This window comes from Lepus europaeus, chromosome 2 (assembly GCF_033115175.1).
Source record: "Lepus europaeus isolate LE1 chromosome 2, mLepTim1.pri, whole genome shotgun sequence".
Lineage (NCBI taxonomy): Eukaryota > Metazoa > Chordata > Mammalia > Lagomorpha > Leporidae > Lepus > Lepus europaeus.
This window is the reverse complement of record NC_084828.1, coordinates 173,208,714-173,228,547: the sequence shown is the minus strand read 5'-3', so window position 1 is coordinate 173,228,547 and position 19,834 is coordinate 173,208,714. Positions and strand designations below refer to the sequence as shown.

The window sequence follows — 19,834 nt, the reverse complement described above, 5'->3', positions numbered from 1 at the left end:
GGTGCCAAATAAATGAGCTATCAATGCATCTCAAGGATCTAGAAAAACAACAGAAAACCAAACCCAAAACTAGTAGGATAAAAGAAATCATTAAAATTAGAGAATGAATCAACAAAATTGAATCAAAATAATACAAGAGAGCAGCAGTTTATTTTTTTGAAAAAAAAAAAATCAAAATTGACACACCATTGCATTGGCCCAACTAACCAAAAAAAGATAAGACCCAAATTAATAAAATTAGAGATGAAAAAGGATATGTAACAACAGACACCACAGAAATTTTAAAAATCATCAGAAATTACTAAAAGAGCTGTATGCCAAGAAATTGGGAAACCTAGAAGAAATGGATAGATTCCTGGACACATACAACCTACCTAAGTTGACCCATGAAGGCATAGAAAACTTAAACAGACACATAACCAAGATGGAAATGAATCGGTAATAAAGGCCTTCCCCACAAAGAAAATCCCAGAACTGGATGGCTTCACTGCTAAATTCTACCAGACATTTAAAGAAGAACTAACTCCAGTTCTTCTCTCTCTCTTTTTTTTTTGACAGAGTGGATAGAGAGAGAGAGAGAGAGAGAAAGGTCTTCCTTTTTGCTCTTGGTTCACCCTTCAATGGCCGCTGCGGCCGGCGCATTGCGCTGATCCGAAGCCAGGAGCCAGGTGCTTCTCCTGGTCTCCCATGCGGGTGCAGGGCCCAAGGACCTGGGCCATCCTCCACTGCCTTCCCGGGCCATAGCAGAGAGCCGGCCTGGAAGAGGGGTAAGTGGTACAGAATCCAACCGGGACTAGAACCCGGTGTGCCGGCACCACAAGGCGGAGGATTAGCCTATTGAGCCACAGCGCTAGCCTCCAGTTCTTCTCAATTTATTGAAAAATATTGAAAGAGAGGGAAACCTCCCCAATTCTTCCTATGAAGCCAGCATCAACTTAATTCCTAAATCTGAAAAAATGCAACAGAAGAAGAGAATTACAGGCCAATTTCCCTGATGAACATAGATGCAAAAATCCTTTACAACATTTTAGCAAATCAAATCCAACAACACATCAGAATGATCATCCACCCAGACCAAGTGGGATTTATCCCTGGTATGCAGGGATGGTTCAGCATTCGCAAATCAATCAATATGATATGTCACATTAACAAACTGCAGAACAAAAACCACATGGTTATATCAATAGATACAGAGAAAGCATTTGATAAAATACAACACTCTTTCATGATGAAAACTCTAAGCAAATTGGGTTCAGAAGGAATATTCCTCAACACAATCAAGGCAATCTATGACAAACCCATGGCCAACATCCTACTGAATGGGCAAAAGTTGGAAGCAATCCCACTGAGATCCAGTACGAGACAAGGATGCCCATTCTCACCATTGCTATTCAGTGTAGTCCTGGAAGTTTTAGCCAGAGCCATTAGACAAGAGAAAGAAATCAAAGGGATACAAATTGGGAAGGAAGAAGTCAGACTATCCCTAGTTGCAGATGATATGATTCTATATCTAGGGGATCCAGAAGACTCCACCAAGACTATTGGAACTCATATAATATGAGTTTAGTGAAGTAGCAGGATATAATTTAGTATACAAAAATCAACAGCCTTTTATATACCAACAATGCCAAGGCTGAGATTGAGCTTCTAAGATCAGTCCCATTCACAATAGCTACAAAAACATCAAATGCCTTGGAATAAATTCAACCAAGGATGTCAACGATTCTTATGATGAGAATTACAAGACATTACAAAAAGAAATAGAAGATACAAAAAATGGAAAAATCTTCCATGTTCATGGATTGGAAGAATCAGTATCATCAAAATGTCCATTATTCTGAAAGCAATTTACAGATTCAATGCAATACCAATCAAAATATCAAAGACATTCTTCTCAGATCTAGGAAAAATGATGCTGAAATTCATATGGAGGCAGAATAGCTAAAGCAATCTTATACAACAAGAACAAAGCTGGAGGCATCAAAATACCACATTTCAAGACGTATTACAAGGCAGTTGTAATCAAAACAGCATGGTACTGCTACTCATATAGATTGATAGACCAGTGAAACAGAATAGAAACACCAGAAATCAATCCAAACATCTATATCCAACTTATATTTGACCAAACAGCTAAAACCAGTCCCTGGATCAAGGAGTCTCATCAACAGATGTTGCTAGGAAAACTTTATTTCCACATGCAGAAGTATGAAGCAAGACCCCTATCTTACATCTTACACAAAAATCCACTCAACATGGATTAATGATCTAAATCTGTGACCCGACACCATCAAATTATTAGAGAACATTGGGGAAACCCTTCAAGAATCGGCATAGGCAGAGAGTTCTTGGAAAAGATTCCAGAGGCACAGTCAAAGCTAAAATTAACAAATGGGATTACATCGGCCGGCGCCGTGGCTCAACAGGCTAATCCTCCACCTTGCGGCGCCGGCACACCGGGTTCTAGTCCCGGTCGGGGCACCGATCCTGTCCCGGTTGCCCCTCTTCCAGGCCAGCTCTCTGCTGTGGCCCGGGAAGGCAGTGGAGGATGGCCCAAGTGTTTGGGCTCTGCACCCCATGGGAGACCAGGAGAAGCACCTGGCTCCTGCCATCGGAACAGCGCGGTGCGCCGGCCGCAGCGCGCTACCCCGGCGGCCATTGGAGGGTGAACCAACGGCAAAAGGAAGACCTTTCTCTCTGTCTCTCTCTCTCTCACTGTCCACTCTGCCTGTCAAAAAAAAAAAAAAAAAACAAATGGGATTACATCAAATTGAGAAGTTTCTGTACTGCAAAAACACTCAAGAAAAGTGAAGAGGCAACCAACAGAATGGGAGAAATTATTTGCAAACTATTGAACTGATAAAGTATTAATAACCAGAATCTATAAAGCAATCAAGAAACTCCACATCAACAAAACAACCCAGTTAAGAAGTTGGCAAAGATTTAAACAGACATTTTTCTTTTCTTTTTCTTTCTTTCTTTTTTTTTTTTTACAGGCAGAGTGGACAGAGAGAGAGAGAGAGACAGAGAGAAAGGTCTTCCTTTACCGTTGGTTCACCCTCCAATGGCCGCTGCGGCCGGCATACCGCGCTGATCTGAAGCCAGGAGCCAGGTGCTTCTCCTGGTCTCCCATGCAGGTGCAGGGCCCAAGGACCTGGGCCATCCTCCACTGCACTCCCTGGCCACAGCAGAGAGCTGGCCTGGAAGAGGGGCAACCGGGACAGAATCCGGTGCCCCGACCAGGACTAGAACCCAGTGTGCCGGTGCCACAGGAGGAAGATTAGCCAAGTGAGCCATGGTGCCAGCCCAGACATTTTTCAAAAGAGGAAATCCAAATGGCCAACATGGAATAATGTTCAGGATCACTAGCTGTCAGGGTAATGCAAATCAAAACCACAATGAGGTTTCACCTCATCCCAGTTAGAATGGCTTTCATACAGAACTCAACAAACAATGAATACTGGCAAGGATGTGGGGAAAAAAGTACCCTAATCCACTGTTGGTAGGAATGCAAACTGGTAAAGTCACTATGGTAGTCAGTATGGAGATACCTCAAAAATCTGAATATAGACCTACCATATCACCCAGCTATCCCACTCCTGGGAGTTTACCCAAGGGAAATCAAATCAGTGAGCAAGAGTTATCTGCACCCACGTGCTTACTGCAGCTCAGTTCACGATAGCCAGGACATGGAATCAACCTAAATGCCCATCAGCCAAAGACTGGATGAAGAAATTATGGGATATGTATGTTATGGAATACTACACAGTGGTAAAAAATGAAATCTATTCATTTGTAGCAAAATGGATGAATCTGGAAAACATTGTACTTAGTGAAATAAGCCAATCCCAAAGAGACAAATACTGTATGTTCTCCCTGATCTCTGAGAACTAATAGAGCACCTAAAACGAAATCTGTAGAAGTGAAATTGACATTTCAAGAAGAGATGACTTGAGTTGCCCTTGTCTTGACTGTCAAGAAACAGTTTTTGTTTGTTTTTTTGTTTTTTTCTTCATACTATTTATTGAACTTTGCTTAACTTAGAGTTAATCATATGTGTATAAAGTCAATTGAAGATAGATCTCAGTAAAAAATAAGAGTGGGAATAAGAGAGGGAGGAGGAATTTTGTAACTGTAAATCTGTATAGTTCTGCATTCCGGCTTACTTCTAAAGGTACAGTTTAAAAACTTGTCATGGGTCATCCAAATCCTATTAAGCTTGTTGGTAAAAATACCATCTTAAGTGTTAAAGTGATCATGTTAACTGTTTTTTTTTTTTTTTGACAGGCAGAGTGGACAGTGAGAGAGAGAGACAGAGAGAAAGGTCTTCCTTTGCCGTTGGTTCACCCTCCAATGGCCGCCATGGCCAGTGTGCTGCGGCCGGCGCACCGTGCTGTTCCGATGGCAGGAGCCAGGTGCTTTTCCTGGTCTCCCATGCGGGTGCAGGGCCCAAGCACTTGGGCCATCCTCCACTGCACTCCCTGGCCACAGCAGAGAGCTGGCCTGGAAGAGGGGTAACCGGGACAGAATCCGGTGCCCCGACTGGGACTAGAACCCGGTGTGCTGGTGCCGCGAGGCAGAGGATTAGCCTGTTGAGCCACGGCGCCGGCCGATCATGTTAACTGTTAAAGTGAACATGTAGAAAGGATTAAGTGTTAAAGTGATCATATAAATAGGATTTAGTGCCTGGTAATAATAATAGCATTAAAAAGGAGAGAATGTTCCAACATGGGAAGCAGTCTACAGAGCTGACTCATAGAATGACAATCACTTTAAGTAACACTCTGACCTCAGAATCAGTCCTTAAGGCTTCCTGGTCAGGCTGAAACGCCCGTGAGAGCATTTCAGGTGTGGAAAGCCAAGATGCTTTGGCAAAAAAAAATATATATATATATATTCTACATGAAGGATCTCTGTGAGTGAGACCTCAGCAGAAAGAAACAGCCATCAAAGAAGGATATACTTTTCTCTAATGGGAGGAGAGAACTTCCACTTTGCTCATGGCCTTGTCCAAATACTGACAGAATTTGTGGACTCAGAAGTCTTCTGTAGCTTAGGCAGCTCATGTCAAGAGCCTTGGGTGGTCACTGACATCTACATAATAGTGTTGTTAAATTAACAACAGGAATCACTGTGCACTAACTCCCCATGTATAAGCTCTATCCTCAATGAGTTGTATTATGAGAGTTAATTGTAAAACTAGTTCTCAGACCTTTTGTGTGTGTGTGCAAATTGTTGAAATCTTTACTTAGTATAGAGTTGGTCTTCTGTGTACCAAGTTAATTGACAACATTTTTTTTTTGACAGGCAGAGTTAGACAGTTAGAGCAAAAGGTCTTCCTTCCGTTGGTTCACCCTGAAATGGCTGCTAAGGCTGGTGCGCTGCACCAGTCTCAGCCAGGAGCCAGGCGCTTCCTGCTGGTCTCCCATGCGGGTGCAGGACCCAAGCACTTGGGCCATCCTCTACTGCCCTGCTGGGTCACAGCAGAGAGCTGGACTGGAAGAGGAGCAACCGGGACAGAATCGGCGCCCCAACCGGGGTTAGAATCAGGAGTACTGGCGCCGCAGGTAGAGGATTAGCCTAGTGAGCCGCGGCGCCGGCCTTAAAAATGAATCTTAATGGAGAATGGGACCGGGAAGGGGAGAGGGAGGAGCTGGTGGGGTGGGAGTGAGTGGGAGGGCAGGTATGGTGGGAAGAATAACTATATTCCTATAAAGTTGCACTTAGGAAATGTATATTCCTTAAGAAATAAATTTTAAAAATAAAGTAAAAATAAATCACACAGTAAGCCATAAATAAATATAATTTTTGTATTAAAAATTAAAGAAAAATTAAAAAATCACATAAGCGTAAAAAAATCAGAGATTTGGTGTTAAGGCAAATTTAGAAGTGCTATGAACCCTGATAGCAAAGTCTTCAGTTAACCTAGGGAAATTGTTTGTGTAGATGCCTGATGCTGATTCAGATGTTCAGGGTAGAGAATGCAGTGTCGTTTTACTCCTGTTTGAGAGTTATATAGTTTGTATATAGAAAAATGTAGATTTTTTTCTATTAATCATGTTAATTTTATTCTCTTTACACAAAACAATTTTCTTTTGACCTCTGGTATATTTTGCTTATAATGTGGAGCTTGGTAAATCTCCATGCTTGTCATTAAATTTTTTTTCCTTGCATACTCAGTGTAAATTGTGTTTATTTTGATTGAAATGCTAGGGAACAATTTCTGTGTTTATGTGACATTCATATTCTTTTCCTGAAAGGTTTATTTTTCATTCGTCTTTCTGGCTCAGGCTGTGATTTGAGATATGAATAAATAAACCACACATATCTTTGGAACCAAACCTGCTTCCTTCTTTCTGTGTCATATGTTAGATGTTGTGTAAGTTATGGATTTGTAAGTGGTTATTTTCTTGGCAGTGAAAAAATGACAGGAAAAATGTGGCACAGAATATGATGTGGCTGGCTGAAAAGCCTGTGAGAGCATTTCAGGCATGAAAAGCCAAGACACTGTGGCAAAGAATGTTCTGCATGAAGGATCTCTGTGAGTGAGACACCAGTGGAAAGAAGGGGGCATCAAAGAAGGATGTATTTTTCTTTAAAATGGAGGAGAAAACTTCTGCTTTGCTTGTGGCCTTGTCTAAATACTGATGGAGTTTGTGGATTCAAAAGGCTTCCATAGCCTAGGCAGCTCATGTCAAGAGCCTTGGGTGGTCACTGACATCATACGTAAGAGTGTTAATTATTAAATTAACAACAGGAATCACTGTGCACTAACTCTGTCTGTAATGAGTTGTATTATGAGAGTTAACTGTAAAACTAGTTCTCAAACCATTTGTGTGTGTGTGTGTAAATTGTTGAAATCTTTACTTAGTATAGAGTTGGTGTTTTGTGTACCAAGTTAATTGAAAATGAATCTTAATGGAGAATGGGACTGGGAAGGGGAGAGGGAGGAGGTAGTGGGGTGGGAGTGAGAGTGGGAGGGCAGGTATGGTGGGAAGAATAACTATATTCCTAAAGTTGCACTTAGAAATTTGTATTTCTTAAAATATTTTTAAAAATTTTAAAAAAAGAACATGACATGGAAATTGTTTCTTGTGCTTATTGGAAATCTGTGTTTCCATGAGAAGACTTTTAGAGTTGAATGGTCCCATGTTGCTAAACTTGCCTCCTTTCAGCAACAGTTTGGAAAAGATGGCATATATTTCAGCTCTGCCTTGTCTCCTGTTCCAGGGATACTACCAAGCTGGCTATGCCTTGCTGCAGTTGCTCCAGCCTTATGAAGCTGCTTGCACATTTTTTGAGGGTCTGCAACTTCTACAGAAAAGCCAAGACCAAGCACAGGTTCCTGATTTCCTTATTGGGATTTTCACCACTATGAACAGTAAGTCAGGACTGGGGAAGTTTTTTTTTTTTTTTAAGTCCTTATTACTTAATTTGAGTGACTCCTGGGGAGGTAATTCCAGGGTGTGTATGTGTGGCTGTGTATCCAGTGTGAATGAAAGTGGTTTACACACTAGAAAGCATGTTGGAAGCTTTCATGGCTCATGCCTTCATAAAAACAGCCAAATTCTATTGTGTAAAATGATTTCATGCTTTTGGAGTTTTGTTTCAGACCCGTTAAGTTTTCTGTGTTGCTATTCTTAGAGATGTCTCTGTTTATACTACTTGGCTGCTCTTTTCCTGTGTTTTTGGCAAGAATTTCTCCAATCTGTTGAGAACATACTGTGGTTTGTGAAGAAGTTAAGGTGCATTGATTATTTTGAGCTGAAATTGCTTGAGGATCTGTAACTTCAGAAAGAGTCATTTGGCCCGTGTTTTCCTTCATGTAGCGAACCATGCGATTCTTTTGGGAGGGCTCTCTTTGACATGCCAAGGCTGGAAAAGAGCTTTGATCACCAGAGACTGGTAACTGGAGCTACAGTGAATCTGAATAAACATACTCCTTCAAGTAACCCTTATCTTCTACTTTCTGCATTCTCCATCCCCAAATATCTTAGTAACATCTCTAGAATTTACTACCCCAGTCCAGATGTTCTGTCGTTTCTTCACAAATTTATTGTTCTTTGTCTAAAACGTTGAAAAACATTGTGCTGTGGAGATTCTTGGCAGATTTCACTCCCTTGTGAAGACCCCATGTGCACACCAATTTAGTAAAACTTTTCTGTTTTTCTCTTTTGTTAATTAGCACTTGTATGAATTGGACTCCTAGATCCAGCCAGAGTCCACATAAGAACTAAGGCAGGTGGAAGGGATTTCTCTCGCTCCTACCTTTGCCGTGAGAGTAACTTGAATAGGGCTCACAGAAGGTCCTATGAAAGTTGATCATGAGTGCTGAGTGCCCCGGTGTGATGCCTCCTGCCTGTCACAGCAGTTCAGCAGGAGACCCATCACTCCATCTGGAGGGCCACCCAGGGAACATTTGCATCACGGTATTAGATTACTGCTTTAGTGATGGGGTGGGCCTGTGCAATGACTTTGTCATGACTTGCTCATGCAACACCATAAACCTGTGCAGTATTGTAGTATTCTCCATGCTGGTAGTGTTAAGGTCCTGCCAGAAACCAAGCCATTGTTTTCAAATGTTGGGTTTGATCAAATTTAAATTGCACTGGTTTAAGGTGTCCTATTATCTGCCAGTGAGAGACAATATCTGTTGTTAGACATGCCCTGATTTCAGAGATGTTAAAATTCAGAAAATGGCTCATGTTAGAAATGGTATTTGGCTTTTAGAAATGGGAAATCACTTCTGGCAATTGATTCAGCTGTTATTGATCTAGCTGTACCCATTGCTGTTTTGGAAAAGCAAGTTTTGTGGCCTGTGGATGGAATCCTACAGTTTTGGACAAGTTTGGCATGGATATGGAGTTAGAGTAATAACAGGCGGTGGGATGAGTTAGAGGAGGCACAGCCATGTCTCCTAGACAGAGAAGGGAAAGGTCTCCAGACAGGCGCTGTTGGGTCCAGCTTGCCAAGCAGCCTTTAGCCCCCAGTGGCCAAAGATGGCCTCTGTTCCTCTTCATAACCCAATGGCGTGGCTGATTCCCTGCCCTTCCTCCCTGTATCTGCTTCTTCTAAAAGTCACTGTTCTGTCAGAAGCCAGGCCAGAGTTACAGGAATTCTAAACAACTGCTTCTTGGTGACTGCACCTTCAGATACCCTAGTGTTCTCTCTTCTGCTCTCACACCTCCAAGAGGAAGCAGTTAAAACAGGGCTTCTCAGGTAAATGTGTCTGACACTTTTCTACCAAAATACTCCTCTTTGGAGGGTAAATGTACTACACCCATAGCCTGATTTCTAAATTTTGAAAAATGTAGTTATCCTTTCATATAATGTATGTTTGCTTTGATATTTCTTTATTTTTTCAAAGTCATAGCCTCAGGAAAGGTGCTGTGTTATTCTGGCCTTTGACCTATCACCTTGGACATTCTCATCCATGAGTTTGAGAAATGTGGTTTGGGGGATCATGTTAATGGGCCTCTAGGTAAGAAGAATGTGTGTTGACCAAAAGAGGTGGCAGATATGGGGTCCAGTCTTTGTTTTTGTCATGAACTAGTTGCATGAAATTTCTTAGAGCAAGAGAATGAATGTTCCCTAAATACCTGCAATGGGCAGGACTGGACTAGGCCAAAGCTGGGAGCTGAGAATTTAATCCAGTTATTCCACTTGGGTGGAAAGAACCTCCAACTTTTTGAGCCGTCACCTGCTGCCTCCCAAGTATCTGCATTAGTAGAAATACAGTGCCAGGAGCCAGAGCTGCATAGTGAATGCAGACACTCTGATACAGGATGCAAGTGTCTTAACAGCTAGGCCAAATGCCCACCTTCCTACTTTGTTTTGAATAATGTTTTCATGGTACGTTTTTTGTCATGATCTTTAATCTGTTGAGTAGCAATAATATGTGTCACATTTTCCTAAAGGAAGTAAGAACCATAACTTTCCTAAATTTTCAATTTCTTCCTGTGTAAATGGAGATAATAGGCACTGCCTTAGAGGTTTGTTCAAGGGATTAAATATAGGTGCACCTCACTGGGCTTGGCAAGTAGAAAAGCTTGGTGGATGTTAGATCACATTGTGCCACCCGACTCTCCAGGGATTGATTTTATGGGTGAACTTAAAATGATTACCATCAGTGAGCTGTATAGGACTTTATCTTTGAGAGTGCTTTCCTTTCTGTTATCCTTAATTTATCATTTGTCTATGTGTGGTTTTAACTGGAAGACCTTCTCCCAGATGTTACAGACTTTTTCATGTCAAGATTTGTAAACTGTATAACTTTATTTCAGGTGATTCCATTGCTTTGCAAAGTTTCTTGCCCTGCTTTGATCACATTTTCACCACTGGATTTTCAGCAAAAGTGTGGCAATCTGTAATGGAAAAGTTGGCAAAGAAAGGATTATGGCATGTAAGTAAAAAGAGATGGTTCTTTTATGGAGAAAGTACATTGTCAATTAAATTATTTCTTTCTGATGGCGTTGAGGGAGTGTAATGTATTATTTATTAAACTTGATGCTGGATTAACTTTTTTTTTTTTTAAAAAGATTTATTCTATTTATTTGAAAGGCTGAGTTACACAGAGAGAGGGAGAGACAGAGAAAGAGGTCTTCCAACCACTGGTTCACTCCCCAGAAGGCCACAACAGCCAGAGCTGGGCCAGGCTGAAACCAGGAGCCAGGAGCTTCATCTGGGTCTCCCACGTGGGTACTGGGGTCCAAGCACTTGCGGTATCTTCCAGTGCTTTTCCCAGGCACATTAGTAGGGAGCTGGATTGAAAGTGGAGTAGCCAGGACTTGAACTGGTGCCTATATGGGATGCTGGCACCACAAGTGGTGGCCTAACCCATTATACCACAAAACTAGCCCCCATATTGACTTTTTAACTAGGACATTATTGAAGATGGAAAGTTGTTGGGCTATATTAACCAACCAACTCCCTTTTGTTTCAATATGGAAAAAATACTTTATTTGTGATATCCTTACTTCTTGCTCTGTCACTCCAAATTCATACAGAAATGTGAAGTCCAGACACCTATGGTAACGAGAAAAATCAACAATTGCATATTAATCTTCACAGTACTTTCAACTGTTCATCAGCTAGTGTGGGCCCAGATGACACTTACGCTGCTTGGAAGAGTTACTGTATAGTGTTAAGGGACTGATAACCTTGGATAGTAGCTATATGGAGCTATAGGACCTGATCACAGGGCCAACAGCCTAAGAAGTAGAGGAGCAGATGAATTGTGGAGCTTGCCTCTGTGTCACACAGATGTGTCCTTGACCCTAATCCTCTACTTATTTACTTCCCCTCTGTGCTTTTTCAGTTGCAGCATAAAAACCATCCTCTCAGGGTGCCGAGAATTAGAAATAATGGCCCAGAGCATCTACTACTACTAGCTGTTGTCTGTAGAAGGCCTATAGGGTGCCATCCAAGGAGCTAAGGAGTTTTATAATACCTCACATAGGCCAGGTGCCCACTGATGATGGGCTAGGTATAGTACTCCTGAGAATAGGTGATCAGGGCTGGGATTTTGGTTAGAAAGTGCCTTCTGGGCTTTCTAAAGCTGAGCACTCCAGAGAGAAATCACCAGAAGCAAGGGCAACCTGCTAAGAACTCTAAATCAAAGCAGGTCAAATGACTTTATGATAGAGAATTCTTAAATTTTGTCATGGTTCATGTATTCTGATGAAATATGGGGCTCTCTTCCATGCAAAGACAAGTATGTATATATATAGTTTCAAGGGGTTCATGGGAAATTTCTAAAGTCCATCCATGAAACTAACCTGAAACTCTGAAGATCTTGGGAGAATGGAGAACTTGGATAAGGAGAACAGAAGTCAGAAATCCAGGGCCCTGTTAAAGATACTTAATCTTTTAAACAAGAGGACTGGACTAAGTGATCTATAAAGATCTTTACTGCCTTATTTTTCTTTTTTAAAGTCGTGAAATTCTATGATTCCAAGAGCCAAGGTAGATCTCTAAATAGAGGGCTTCACACCTCGCCAGCAGGAATGCAGTTCAGTTTGGGGCAGTTCAGTTCACCCAGGAAAGAACCTTGTCCTGTCTTCCAAGTGTGGAGTGGAATGCACGAACTCTGTGGCATAGGTGGATGGGCAGTGAGGGAATGGGATCCAGCAGCTCCTGGTAGGTCATCACCTTAGGCAGCCCAGGGAAGGCCATGGAATCTAGCCCAAGTGGCAGGTCCAACATCTTGCTTTCAGTAGGGCCCAGAGAATTCCCAAACACTGGAGGCAGAGACATCTTGTAAAAGCCAGGCCACCATCAGAACCTTCAGAGTCTTGAATGTGTTATCGAGGCAGTGGGGCCTGCTCAATGTGAGCAGTTAAAAGTGGGCACTAAACTGAAAGAACTAGAAGTAAGACGTGGCCATGTCTCAGTTCCTGTGGTCCTGAGTCTACCGGCAAGAGTGTGTATATGGGAGGTTGGAGCTGAGACGAGTGTCGCAAGCACCACTTGTCACACAGCTCAACAAGGCTAATGCGACATGTCAGAGCTCGGGGAAGAATCACACAGTCGTGGTAGTCTTTTCAATACAATTTATTATTCAGTATTCAATACCACTCGGTATATATATTCATCACACACATCTAAAGTCAATACTACTCAATATGTCATTAGTCCACAGGTCATAACACACATCTAGGAGTAAGGCAACTTCCAGGAATATCCAGCAATAGTAATAAGTATAACACATACAAAGCATAAAAGCATAACCAATCTAAACACTCATGGCTAAGGGTGTAATATGAATGCTGCATTCTCAAGGTTCATATCACGGTCATGAAAAGTCAGAGTCCAGAGCCCAAAGTCTCCGTTACCACTCGGAGAGACGGATCTCAGAACAGTCACTGACAGGCAGGGGTCACGGAATGACTGGCGCTCTGGGCAGTAGACTCAGAGTTCCCACTGGACAGCAAGGTGAAGGGCTGGAGCGGTCACCTGATAAGAGGTCCAGCTCTGATGTCAGCTCTGGCAGCAGCTGGGATGTCCAGAGGAGGTGGCTTCAGCAGGGTGGTGAGCTGAGCTCAGTCAGTGGAGTCGCAGGCAGAGTTTCACTTGCACTGAGCTGTGGTCCCCCAGGGATGAAGAGCGGTTGTGAGGCTTGCCTTTTTATCCCTGCTCTGGGGTAGGCGGGCGGTGAAGGTGCCCTGGGTGTCACCAATCACAGGCTCATCTTTTTGGGTGTCTGGGTGTGACCAGTGGTGTTTTAGGGGTCTCCTGGGTGTGACCAATCATGGTGCAGTGGTGAGGTTGAAGTAGTGCAGTAGCCAGCTGGTTGGCTTCTTCGTATGATGTAATGTCCCCCACCCTCATCAGGCCTCACCACCTGTGTCTGTTCTGACAGATGGTCTGGGCAGTTCCTGGTGCTTTGTGGCCGTAGCTTAAGTAACTCCATTTTGGTTTTGCTTGGCTTAAGTAACTCCATTTTGGTTTTGCTTTTTCTCTTTCTTTTTGGGTTACTGGTGCTCCATAACTCCTTTGGGACTCCCGTGGGATTCCCCACAACTATGTCTTCTGTCATGGTCATATCAGAGCCTGGAATTCCTAGACCTGTTGGCAAACCTAGATAATCTCAGTAGGGCCTCTTGGGATGTGCTCTGTGACATAAGGTTTCTTAACCTCCCACAATCAGTTTCTTTAGGCCTTAGCTAGGCTCAGTGGTTTAACAACTAGCTCTCTGAAAAAGTCTTGATTTGTAGCATTTACCAGTTTCATAATGTAAATACTGCCATTACGGCCAATTCCCAGCTACTAATATGACATCCAGGATTTGGAGTTAGGAAGATGTGCACAGTCAGCTCGGTAGCTGATAGCAGCTGACTCTGGCACACCCCTGGACAGGAGCGGACAGTCCCCAAGGACTCGCGGCTTGTGAAACACTGATCAGTTGGGACGGGATATCACTAAAGGATTTGAGTCCTTTGCTGTGCTGAAGGAGTTGTTCCGGGACTTACTTTCTGACCGCACTGCCACTACGCTGTCTGCAGTGTGCTTGATAGCAGCTGCTCTTGTCCTCAGCTGGCTTTGTGGAATATGCAGAGACCTTGGTCAGCAAGCACAGGGAGTTGGCCTGACGGAGGGTGCTTGATCATCATGGCATAGACTAACGAACTTGGCAGGTAGCTTTAAAAAAGAGATGAAACGGGAGGGTTTTAAATGTTATTTTTGTTTGTTTTAAAGCTTAAACCTGCATGTTCTGATAATCTAGTGGAGAACATTATTATTCCAGCCTTTTCTTTTTCTCTCCTCAGTCATTTCTGCTTCTGTCAGCAAGAAAAGACCAACTGCCAAGACATATTCATGTCCCAGAGTTATCACTGAGAAGTCTCTTTGAGGTAAGACAGTTTCTTGAAACATAGGTTTTCTTTTTTTTTTTTAAAAAAAGATTTATTTATTTATTTGAAAGGCAGAGTTACAGAAAGGCAGAGGATGAGAGAGAGAGAGAGAGAGAGAGAGAGAGAAAGAGAGAGAGAGAGATGGATCTTCCATCTGCTGGTTCACTTCCTAAATGGCTGCAATGGCCGGAGCTGGGCTGATCTGAAGCCAGGAGCTTCTTCCAGGTCTCTCAGATGGGTGCAGGGGCCCAAGCACTTGGGCCATCTTCCACTGCTCTCCCAGGCACTAGCAGAGATCTGGATCGGAAGTGGAGTAGCCAGGACTCAAACCGGTGCCCGTATGGGATGCTGGCATTGCAGGTGGCAGCTTTACCCGCTATACCACAGTGCTGGCTTCAAAACATAGGTTTTCAATTCAGACCTTGTATTTTGGACCTTCCCCTTCGGCTGTCTCTTGGCAAATTTGTTAGTTATAGTAATCTTGGGCTGGGACCACAGCTAATCCAGATTTTACTGAATCTGATCTCTGGATGAAAGAATTTGAAGTTTCATATTGTAGAGAATGCCATGATTTTCTATGTGTTTTTCCCCCCAGAAGTATATCTTCATTGGACTTCAGGAGAAAATGAAACAGGTGCCTAAGGTAGTCCAGTGGCTCATCTCCATTGGTGCCAGCATTGAGACTATAGGGCCTTACCCTCTGCATGCCCTCATGAAACTCTGTATCCAAGCAAGTGAGTCTTTTCCCATTTCCCTACCTTCACAGCTGGCCTCTGGCTCTGAGCACAGGGACTGTGTAGAGCTCAAGTGAAATCAGCAGTTAGCCACTTGAAGATTCAAGTTAATGAAGCATCAGGGAAACAGCGTCATTTTTACTTCTCTTGGGATCTGGTAGTACACGAGGCCCAGACTGAAAGGATTCTGTTTTCCTGGATAGATCCTGGAAGCAGGTGGAGCCTTGGACTTGAACCAAGCTGTGGCCTTTTCTTCCTGCTGACAGAGGCAGCTTTGGGGTTTCTCTGTCCTGGTTTTGCTTTGTTTCTTTGTTTCACCTCAGTTCGTTCTCCATGATTGCTGTGTTCTGGAGCTGTGGCTGGGAGCATCCTGAGGGAAACGTGGCATTGCTGGTAGAGTTTGGTTGTGATTCTTCTAAAGGATTGCTGTTTTATAAAATTACTTTTTAAAAAGTCTCACCATCTGATTATAGGATTTAAATTTTAAAATATTTTATCATAAACAACCATACCCACATGCACTTTAGACAGAACCTTGCTTTTCCTTTCAAGCATAGGTGGATGTTCAAGCATTTGAACATATACCTCTACCATGTTAGAGCCAGAAGGGGCCAAGAGAGCTTGGCTGGCCTGCCTCTTCTAGACGGAACTGTCTCCTCAGGAGTGGGGGCCCATTGGGGATGGAGTCCACAGATCTCCATTTTGCTTTGGCCAGATTTGAATTGCTGTCACTACTTTAATATATTGGGGAATCCCTAAGAGACTTTTTCTTAGATAGGAATTGATGGGCAAGATGTTTAAGAGTAAAGCCTGATTTTTTTTCAAGATTTATTTATTTATTTGAAAGTCAGAGTTAGAGAGAGAGAGAGAGAGAGAGAGAGAGAGGTCTTCCATACTATGGTTCACTCCCCACTTGGCCACAGTGGCTGGAGCTGAGCTGATCTGAAGCCAGGAGCCAGGAGCTTCTTCTGGGTCTCCCACGTGGGTGCAGGGGTCCAGGGACTTGGGCCATCTTCTACTTTAAAGCCTGATTAAAAACAAGTCAATTCAGTCCTCCCAGTTTCTTTCTTTTTTTCTTTAAAGGTAAAGCAAATACTTTTATTGCACACTTTTAAAATTTGCACAACTGTTTTAAGTATTCTTCCCTCCTGGAGTTCCTTAGCCTGTAAATGTGTTTAAAGCACTGGTCTCAATTAAGAGCTCTTTCAAAACGGTCAACAAGTGATATTTTTCTCTCTACGTGGAGATTTTCTTAAACAAAAATACATATCCCTTTTTAAAAGCAGAAAAAGGGCAGAGGGAATGGTTTTAAAATGTTCCTTTGGGCCCACACAGTAGCCTTAAACTCATAGCTTTTAACAATTTTCAGATACTAGAAAATTTTGCCTAAGTGGTTAATAACAATTAAAACATTATCTTTGGTCAGATGCTTTTTTAAAAAAAAGATTTATTTATTTATTTGAAAGAGTTACACAGAGAGACAAGGAGAGGCAGAGAGAGAGAGAGAGAGAAAGTCCTCCATCTGCTGGTTCACTCCTCAATGGGCCACAACAGTTGGAGCTGTGCCGATCTGAAGCCAGGAACCAGAAGCTTCTTCCAGGTCTACCACGTGGGTGCAGGGGCCCAAGAACTTGAGCCATCTTCTACTGCTTTCCCAGGCCATAGCAGAGAGCTGGATTGGAAGTGAAGCAGCCGGGACTTGAACTGGTGTCCATATGGGATGCCGGCACTGCAAGCAGCGGCTTTACCCGCTGTGCCACAGCGCTGGCCCTTGCCTTTTTTTTTTTTTTTTTTTTTTTACGATTTATTTATTTATTTTATTTGAAAGGCAGAGTTACAGAGGTAGAGGAGGAAAGAGAGATCAGTCTTTCGTCTGCTGGTTCAGTTCCCAAATGGCCACAAGGGCTGGAGCTGGGCCATGTTGAAACCAGGAGCTTCTTCTGGGTCTTCCACATGGATGCTGGGGCCCAAGAACTTGGGCCATCTTCACTGCCTTCCCAGGCACATTAGCAGGGAGCTGGATTGAAAGTGGAGCAGGTGGGACTCAAACCGATGCCCATGTAGGATGTCAGTGCTGCAGGTGGCAGCTTTATCTGCTGTGTCACAGTGCTAGCCCCAACCAAATGCTTTTCTGTCTGAATTTCTTAACGTTTTCCTGTCTTTTTTTTTTTAAGATTTATTTTATTTATTTGAAAGATAGAGTTACAGAGAGAGAGGTCTTCCATCCGCTGGTTCACTCCTCAGATGGCTGCAGTAGCCAGAGCTGCGCCGATCAGAAGCCAGGAGCCAGGAGCTTCTTCCAGGTCTCCCATGTGGGTGCGGGGACCCAAGGGCTTGGGCCATTTTCTTACTGCTTTCCCAGGCCACAGCACAGAGCTGGATGGGAAGAGGAGCAGCCGGGACTAGAGCCGGCTCCCATATGGGATGCCGGCACTTCAGGCCAGGGTGTTAACCCGCTGCGCCACAGCACCAGCCCCTTAGTGTTTTCCTTCCTTTCATTCAGGGATGAGTATGATATTTTCTAGTTATTCATTTTTATTTAGAAATATAAAAGAGAAAAAGAAAGGAGAGGCAGTTTCTTCTGAGTTTTCAGCATCTTTCTGCCATGAGACCTTATATTCTACTCCCAGGTAAAAAGGCGGCGGTTCCTCCAGTTTCAGATTAGGGAATTGAAGCCCAGAGAAGCATGCCTCTGATTGTGAAGGTCGTGGCTCCCTGCTGAGCCTCGGTTCCTGAGGTTACAGGTGGTGCTGGTGTGATGAGGCTGCAAGATGGCCTGATTGATTTCTCAGAGGAAACCTCTGACGTGGTCACTGATGAATGGTGTCCACGGGATTGGCAGAGGCACGTGGCTTGCCTGGATCTGAGGACTTACAGTGCAGGAGTCTAAGGAAAGACTTCAGAATATCTGGCCTTTGGGGAAGACAGTAGGAGGGTAATCTAATCAGGGATGCTGGCTTGTTGTTAAAGTGGAGGTTGCTGGTGCCCATTGCTTTAACCAGTGCTCCCGTCCCGCCTGTTGTCAGTGCTGGCGGCTGCCAGCTCCCACTTCCCCCTTGATCAGAGAGCTGCTGTTTGCCAATAAGCACCACTTTCCTGGGAGGTTGTCCCCCAACTCCACCTCCCTCCCTGGGGCCTCTGTAGTCCTGGATCAACCAGCATGGAGATCTACTAGGTCTGACTCTGGCCTCCAGTGGGGCCTTGCTGTGCTGCAGCTCGCACTCCAGGGCGTCTCTGGATCAGGCTGGAACGCACTCTTGCTCAGGTCACTTCCTTGCTCAGCTCCTTCTCTTGCCCTGTCCTGCTTCCTTCACCTTCTTTCTCCCGAGAGCTTGTTCTCAACAAGTCCCACGTGTGAGAATCCGCGTTTCAGCTTTCTAGGGAATCTGACCCAAGACTATGATGAGCAACTTTCTGAACTCATCTTTACTGTTTACAAATTCTGTGTCTCCCCACACATTTGTGGAAACATGTTGATTCCACATTTGATTACCTTCAGTTAATACCGATTGATTGGCTTTGCTGGTTTTCTATATGTAGAAATTAACATCTAACTCCTTTTAATTCCCTTTAGAGGAAAACCAACTTTTCAGGTGGCTAATGGAGCGCAAGCCCGAATGGAAAGGGCGCATCAACCAGAAAGACGAGACTGGCCGCACTGTCCTGCACATCGTCGCTGTCCGCTCCTCAGGGTATCTCATCAAGCGTAAGTATCAAGGCCACTAGAGGGCGCTGTGGGCTGGATGATTTCAGGCGTTAGACACCCACACAACTCCACACACTTGGACCCTGTGCCATCCTGTGGCGTGGGCAGAAGGCTGATGCTGAAAGGAGGTGGAGGAGAGAAGGAAGATTTGCTGGACACCATGCGCTCTTTCAGCTCTGAATGATTTCTGTGGGATTGAAGGCCTCGAGGACCTGGGTTTCTGGCTGCCTGATTCTTTCCCTCATCCCATGACGACCTACCACTGTGTTGGCTGCTGGAGCTCCCTTGTGGGTCAGACAACAGCACTTAGGATCTCACACAAGGTTTTCATCCTCCCATGCCCACTAGGACCAGATGGGCCACGTGGAAGCCTGGTGCTGGCACATGCCTGGAATGCTGGCTCTTTAGATAGACAATACTTGACACGAAACTTTTGTTAGGCTGTCAGAGACAAGACCGTATTCACTCCCACACAGCCCTCTGGATGGCACTCAGGTTTCCTGAGGCTTTCAGAAACCTGTTTCGGATGGAGGAAAGCATGTTTTCCTCCTGATGGTAATGGACCGTCAGCCTCCATGGGAGGGGGATGATACTGGGTGGTGGGGAGCCTGTGCCTAGTTCTGCTGCAGCCTGGAATTGATGATGAGAATGAGGCCGGGCTGTCATCTTCTGATGGCAAGAGACATTGGAAATCGGAATTTCTGAAACTGTGAAATCTTGATTTTCACATTTGGCTCAGAATTAAACATGCCTGTGGACCAGACATAGCCAGAGGAAAGTCAGGCTTTCTGTCTTCAGCATGTCTCCCCAGCAGCCCAGTGCAGGCTGTTTCTCTAATACCATTCCCAGCTGAACTGGGACCCAGAAACCTGTGTCCAGGGAAACAGAAAGAATGTACTATGGATAGGTTTTTTGAGATTCATTGATAGGGAGTTTATGTACTATGTAATTTCACTGTTTAAAGTGTCCAATTTAATGCTGTTTAGTATAGTCACAGAGTTTACAGTCCCCAAAAGAAGCCCCATGTCCAGAAGCAGTCTTCC

At 43.9% G+C, this 19,834-nt stretch overlaps 1 protein-coding gene across 1 annotated transcript in view; it reads left to right on the top strand.

Moving 5' to 3' along the window:
• The window catches only part of TRANK1 (tetratricopeptide repeat and ankyrin repeat containing 1), a 108,409-nt gene that overhangs the window by 12,174 nt on the left and 76,401 nt on the right, over positions 1–19,834 (top strand). The window contains 5 exon segments of the mRNA XM_062179716.1: positions 7,231–7,381; positions 10,284–10,402; positions 14,268–14,351; positions 14,947–15,085; positions 18,660–18,791. Of these exon segments, the coding sequence (XP_062035700.1) occupies positions 7,231–7,381; positions 10,284–10,402; positions 14,268–14,351; positions 14,947–15,085; positions 18,660–18,791 (625 nt within the window).